This window comes from Epinephelus fuscoguttatus, linkage group LG12 (assembly GCF_011397635.1).
Source record: "Epinephelus fuscoguttatus linkage group LG12, E.fuscoguttatus.final_Chr_v1".
NCBI classification, from domain to species: domain Eukaryota; kingdom Metazoa; phylum Chordata; class Actinopteri; order Perciformes; family Serranidae; genus Epinephelus; species Epinephelus fuscoguttatus.
In genome coordinates, this window is record NC_064763.1 from 31,252,812 (window position 1) to 31,259,992 (window position 7,181).

The 7,181-nt window shown below is 42.2% G+C and overlaps 1 protein-coding gene across 6 annotated transcripts; it reads left to right on the plus strand.

Moving 5' to 3' along the window:
• The first annotated feature begins 15 nt into the window (after window positions 1–15).
• On the plus strand, window positions 16–6,690 carry LOC125898734 (uncharacterized). 6 transcript variants are annotated; one of them, XM_049592638.1, is made up of 12 exons: window positions 16–476; window positions 611–667; window positions 752–1,132; window positions 1,298–1,732; window positions 1,861–1,920; window positions 1,951–2,265; window positions 2,613–2,669; window positions 2,949–3,023; window positions 3,157–3,231; window positions 3,533–3,556; window positions 3,913–3,978; window positions 4,679–6,690. In XM_049592638.1, the coding sequence occupies exons 1-12, from the start codon at window positions 83–85 to the stop codon at window positions 4,720–4,722; spliced, it is 1,983 nt and encodes a 660-aa protein (XP_049448595.1). In that variant the 5' UTR covers window positions 16–82; the 3' UTR covers window positions 4,723–6,690. The 6 variants fall into 6 exon arrangements, with proteins under 6 accessions (XP_049448595.1, XP_049448600.1, XP_049448596.1 ...); XM_049592643.1 differs by having other exon boundaries at window positions 2,071–2,265; XM_049592639.1 differs by having other exon boundaries at window positions 1,861–1,890.
• Window positions 6,691–7,181: the final 491 nt, after the last annotated feature.

Consider the following 7,181-nt stretch of genomic DNA (forward strand, 5'->3'; position numbering starts at 1 on the left):
GGGGCAGGAAAATCAGGCAAAGGTTTTATAAACTGTCACTATATGTTGGTCTCTTTAATAAGGACTTATTTTGGCTTTAGAGATGAAAGATGCTACGAGATCCATTTTATGTTTTTATCTTTCAGTATATGGGACCCTTGGAGCAGCAGGCCAGGGTAGGGTTGGGCCTGGCAGTTATGGAGCTGGTCCTGGTGGCTATGGTGCTGGTCCAGGAGGTTATGGTGCAGGACCCGGAGGTTACGGGGCTGGCCCAGGTGGCTATGGTGCTGGGCCTGGTGGATATGGGGCTGGACCTGGCCAGACTGGAAGCAGAGGCACTGGTGGTGGTCCTGGTGGTGCTGGGACTCTCGGAATTGGAGGGGTTGGAACTGGTGCTGGAGGCTTAGGTGGAGGTGTGGGAGGAGTAGGAGCAGGAGCAGGTCCTGGTGGAGTCGGTGGTGGCCTGGGGGGATATGGTGGTGGTGTGGGTCCTGGTGGTAAGTTGACCTCTATGAAATTGTTTTACTGGGTGACTCAATTCTAATAATTAAATTTAAATTTGATAGAGAAAAACATGTCTTATTTCAACAGCATGTAAGTGAAAACTTATGTTACATGCGCTTTTATCCAGGTTCAAGATATGGCACAGGTCAAGGACTGGGTACCGGCACTGGCAAACCACCAAAAAGTATGATAAGAATTGACAAATATACAGTGTAGAGACAGAAGCTTTTATACAGAGGACTGACACATGACAAATATTTCTTTCTAGGATATGGAGCAGGAGCTGGTGGTACTGGGTTTGGGCCTGGTGGCTACGGGATTGGACCAGGTGGAGCTGGTTCCGGACCAGGTGGCTTTGGTCCTGGCGTTGCTGGTGTTGGTGGTTATGGACCTGGGGGCACTGGACCAGGTGGCTTTGGTCCTGGCGGTGCTGGTGGTTATGGACCTGGGGGCACTGGACCAGGTGGATATGGACCTAGCGGTACTGGGACAGGACTGGGTGGTGTCGGAACCAGGCCAGGTGGTGGATTTGGACCAGGTGGTGTTGGCACAGGACCAGGCAGCTATGGACCTGGTGGAGCTGGGGTAATTCCTGGTGTTTATGCTGCTGGAGGTCAAGGACTGGGGAAAAGAAAGCCACCCAAATCAGGTATAATGGTCATGTATTTTAACACCAACAACATTTAATAATTTACTTGGTTTTAAGATATATTCAGGGTGTTAACTCCCTCTGACAACTCAAAATGACAAAACTTGAAGGTAGGCAACTACGCATGCCAGCGTAAAACCAATGACAATTTAATTATTGTTCTAGGTGCAGGGCTTGGACCTGGTGGAACAGGTACTGGACCTGGTAGGTATGGGCCTGGAGGGGTTGGACCAGGTGGTGCCGGCACAGGAATAGGCTTTGGACCAGGTGGTGCTGGCACAGGAACAGGTTTCGGACCAGGTGGTGCTGGCACAGGCACAGGGTTTGGACCAGGTGGCGCTGGCACAGGAACAGGCTTTGGACCAGGTGGTGCTGGCACAGGCACAGGGTTTGGACCAGGTGGTGCTGGTACAGGAACAGGCTTTGGACCAGGTGGCGCTGGCACAGGAACAGGCTTTGGACCAGGTGGTGCTGGTACAGGAACAGGCTTTGGACCAGGTGGTGCAGGCACAGGAACAGGCTTTGGACCAGGTGGTGCTGGCACAGGAACAGGCTTTGGACCAGGGGGCCGAGGATTAGGGAAAAGAAAACCTAAATCTGGTGAGTAACGATTATACGAGTAAAACTATGAGGCAGATGACATACACATATTCAGTGTACTGATGGAGACTCCTGTTTGATTTTACTGTTTCATGGAGGTGCTGGAACTGGTGGTTTTGGCCCAGGAGGTGCTGGAACTGGTGGCTTTGGCCCAGGAGGTGCTGGAACTGGTGGCTTTGGCCCAGGAGGTGCCGGAACCGGTGGTTTTGGCCCAGGAGGTGCTGGAACTGGTGGCTTTGGCCCAGGAGGTGCCGGAACTGGTGGTTTTGGCCCAGGAGGTGCTAGAACTGGTGGTGTTGGCCCAGGAGGTGCCGGAACTGGTGGCTTTGGCCCAGGAGGTGCTGGAACTGGTGGCTTTGGCCCAGGAGGTGCTGGAACTGGTGGTTATGGCCCTGGAGGTGCTGGAACTGGGCCAGGAGGTTTTACACCTGGTGGTGCGGGTGGATTTGGACCTGGTGGCCAAACACTTGGGCAAAGGAAGCCTCCTAAATCAGGTTACGGCTCATCGTTGGGTGGAACTGGCTATGGACCAGGTAAATTTCTCTCTTGATACATATAATTATTACATTAAAAATTTCTGATACCTACTAATGCAAGTTCTGATTGTCACAAGATATTTGCCATACAGGACAAAGAAATAAATGATGGACAAGTTTGGAGGACAAAATGCATAAAAACTTGAAGTCTTACCCACATGATAAATAATTGGACATTAAACCTCTTCTGTTACCATCTTTGGTCCATGTTTAATTAAAGCTTGCTTTGTATTACTATTTACTATGTGTTAAGATGATTAAATTGCTGAGATATTCATCCATTATGTGCCTGCCATTCATTTATAGTCTATCCAATTTACTTCGATCCCGCTTATGTTCATCAGGTGGTGGAGTAGGAGGGGTCCCTGGTGCAGGAACAGGAGGTATCCTTGGAGGCTCAGGTGAGTTTCTTGTTTATGATTTAAAAAAAAGTGACTAAATATTAGTAACTTTAGGTGTGGCACAGCACACACTGTACAAATACAGCTTAATATTATTCTATAATGTTTTTGGTGTTGTCTTTATAAAATGGCTTCAAAGTTTGATACACATCTGTCGAACATGAAAATCTAAACTAGGAAAGCCTTCTCTCTGCTGACAGCTTTATTGTGTGTTATTAAATCTTCTTCTTTTAACAGCCTGACTGATTTCTATGCATGTGTACTTACTTACCTGTCCAGGTACTGCAGCAGGAGGGACAGGAGGTCTGGCAGGAACAGGTCAGGGATTAGGAGGAGGTGCAGGTGGCTTGCCAGGTCAGTTTAAGCAGAGCACTGATACAATACAGAAATAACAAAACAAGTTTTTAAAACAACATTTAAAAAATTCAGACCACTGGACAGTACATACCTTCTTTATTAAGAGAAAGTGCATTGTTTAGTAATGCAGGCTGTAATGTGTCCATCATTCCAGCAGGGGGTGTTGGCCCTGGCTATGGTGGGGTGGCTGGTGGAAGCTATCCAGGTAAGGCAGAAGCACTTTGTCACAGTTAAACACTGATGCTTAGCAAGCATATAATTTGTAAAATTTAAAACGATAAGCAATAAATACTTTTAAATCTTGTAGATACCCATAACACTGGTGGACACATGCACACAAAGTATAAAACATAAAATGTTTTTATCCTGAATATTCAACCTTGCACAGAGAATACTTTCATTTTAGTATATCTTCATTCATGTCATTGCCAAGATAACAAATGACACCATTGTGAAGATTATCAATTGTTCATTATGACTCTGTCTTTCCTGTCATTGTTTTCTAGGATATGCAGGGGCCGGGCAAAAATGTAAGAAACCTCACTGTGTCCTCTGGGATAAGCATGCTCTAATTAGCTTCAGTCTCTTAGCACACATATGTACAGCATTAACATACAGATACACTGTACCCACACACTGACACATAGTGATCTAGATGAAGACAATTACCAATTATTTTCTTTTTTCTTAAAGCAACTACACAATATTAATTTAGAGGCTTTTTTATCCTAAGCAGAGAGGAGTAAATTTGACATCAGAATTTCTGATATCTTGTACTTATATTGTGAACAAAATGAACTGAAATGTGTTTTGAAATTAAGTCATTATGCTTTTATTAGCTCCTCATCTGCAGAATAACTCTCCCTTTTACTTTCATGTCCTTTAGCCAAGGCACAGAAGGCAGCCAAATATGCAGCCATGCAGGCCTTACTAGGAGCTGGTGGCTACAGAGGTAAACATCATACACACGGTATTTCTTTACAGTAAGCTGGGTCAATTCACTGTAAAACACTGCTGCAGCCCTTTCCAGGAGTTCATTTGACTGTAACTTGACTTAAATGAAAGTACTACTGTGCACTGACTACGTTGTCTTCCTTCTAGTTTAAAGAAAAGCTATGTGATGGAAACATGTCCGACATTGTGGTTGTTTCCTCTGACAATAAGCTTGATGAAATCCATCTCAGTATTTAATTCCTTTAATTTGAATTCAACAAAGCTACTAGTGGCAGCTTCTGGTGTATTTTACGACTCTTTTCTCTGAACTTAGTCTGGTACAAGCATGGTTTCTAGAGAAGTGACGCACCTAAGAATTACACCATAGTCTTACAGCCACAAATACAGGAACTATGTGGCTGTGTGGGAAATGGCAAACTGACCCCTCTTACTGAGGCAGTGCAACCAGGGTGCAGTTCTGTCTTTAATGCTTGTTACTGTGAATTGAGACTAAACTTAAGCTGACTGAACTTGATGCCTTAGTTTAAAGTCTTTTTATTCTATATCACAAATTCCTCACTTAGCCTAACTTTAACAAGTATTGTGTATGTCTGTTTTCATGGTAAACAAGCTTAACATTTTTCACAGTGTAGTTTGTAACCATACAATATGTATGCTGCTGGTCAAGTTAATATAACTGTCTTTCTCCTGGTACGTAGGCGCTGGCTGTCAGGGTAAATACTGTGGCCGAAGGAGGAAGTGAAAGACCAACAGACAGGAAGTGACCTCATTAAAACAACAGTGGTGCTATTGCATGATCCCAGATCGTAACTGTCTTACCTGCCATAGAAGCTAAAGCTTCAACACATTCCACATGTTACACTTTTCATTTGCTTAGAAGTGGTTCTCAACCTGTTATGGTCATGATTCCTTAACACAAGGTGATGCATCTGGTGCAGGTTGATGTGCAAGGTGGTACATTTTTGCTTACTGTGTTGTTTTTATAATAATAATTAAGCAATTTGACTTTGGTCAAATAATTTAAAATGTTCACCAATGCCCAAGAAAATGCACAAGTCTGAATGGGGTTTAGGAGTGTGAATCACAAGTTTCATCATGATACAATAATACAACGATACTTTAGACGACACAGTATTAACTAATATCACAAAGTCTGCCACCATATGATTTCAGTTAAATTCAGGAGCCTGTGATCGATATGACAAAGTTAATATCCTCAATTTATTTTTTCTTGGCTGTTTGTCATTGTCTGCCTGGCAACAGGCCGCTAGCACTGAATGTTTAAGTAGGAGGTATGCTTGGACAGAAATAGTGACACATATTTGCCATAGGAATTTTAAAATAAAGGTGTACCTTCACTTTGCACAAATGATATTGGATCGTTGATCATTGAAGACTGATGTGTCTTTACACTCCTAAGGGGGATACATACAGTATTACATACAATAGAAATATCTCCCTCATGAATCACCTTGTGACTCTCTGGGGATCCTGACTACCAGGCTGAGAACCAATGAAACGAAGGATCAAGATTTCTCTTTAAATTTTGGGGCCTGTATTATAATACAGTTTTTGTTTATTGTTGTTGAACATCATTTGTGTTGAAGTATCACCATGAACCTCTGGGTGAAGACTGATACCAAGGACACCCTCAGGGCAGCTCCTACAGACCTGTCTGCATGCTGACACAATGTTTTGTTTTGTTTTTGATTCTCCGAGGCCATACTTTTGTCCAGTTCGACTGGATTTTTCTTGGGTCTGCAGAGTGTAATGTTTGTTTTATCAATTCTTTGTTTTTAGCTTTAACAACAAAGTGCAAACACTTGGATCATCTGTCCAGCAATCTGTACAAAGATACAGACGGCTGCTATTTAGAGGGAACTGTGAACCAAAGGGACTCTAAGCGGATTTTTGTTTTTTAATTTTGTAGTATGGTGTTTTGACTGGTCATTACCTGGTCCCTGAAAAGCAGTCTGTGTTCATTTTATTGTGCTCAGGCCTCAGCAGTATCAACACATATAGAGACTGAGGTTTCTCAGCTGATTGTTCCACTCTATGCACGACATTAAAGGCACCATTTATAGCTACAAAACTCTAATTGGTATTAGTGTAAACTTTTGGTTAACATGCATATTTTTTTCATTATAAGAAGAATGTATTTGTAATGACTTTATGATGAAGCTAAGGAAAGCATTCAAGCTAAATGTGAGGTTATATGATCACAATACATGACAGTGCGTATAAATGGCATCTAAGGAGCAATGATTACTGTGTTTTTCTTTTTTATGTACCTCCTTTAACACTGTTGGGAAATTGTCCACGTTTGCTAGTCTTTTTAAATTATGCTGACAAAAAGCAGAAAAAGCTGAGTGCTTTATCTATTTAGTCTCATTTTATGAATTCAAGTGCATTAATACAGTATTAAATATTTGAGTTATTGTGCGTGTGTGTGTGTTTTAACAGTTTTTAAACTTGTGTACTACTTTGATTAATATAAGTGCTTTGTTTTCTACATTGTGCTAAATCGCAATGTAGTCTGTGATGTCATTTGGGGAAAAAAAAGTGTTATTGAATCTCATCTTGCATTTGAGCTTATGTTTGTGTCTCTCATGTAGCTCAGCATTTGTTTTTAACATCTGTGTTCTTTATGTGGCCTATGAAGAAAATGATGCACTTTTGTACACTTTCAGACAATGCTCTCTGAAATAAAGAAATGACCAATGACTGTTGTTTCAGGTTATTGTTATTTTAAAGCAGCTAAAATAATTGACAATGGTGCACATGCACAAAATGTACAACCCTCAAGAGGGTTTTGGCGCAAAGGTAATAGGAGGAAGCTGCACACTGAGAGGCAGATGTTGGTTAATGCGTTGTGGCAGCGTGATAACCACAAGTAAAGCCGAGAAAAGGGGAAACAACACACTACAGCCTGGGTTGACTAAAAAAGAGAGAGCAGCAGTGTCTTTATGGTGACTGATATTGAAACTCAGTAAATACATTGTAGCGTTCACAATATACACAGCAGAGAGGTCTACAGCAAAGGTACAAGCAATGACATGATCAGTAAGTCCTGAAAGCAATGATTATAAACAAAATCACCAATCAAATCAGCAGAAGAAATATTGGCATTGTCCATTTCTGCAAACCACAAACATGTTACATTTTTTACATTTCCAAGCAGCCAGATTGACAAAGCAAAAG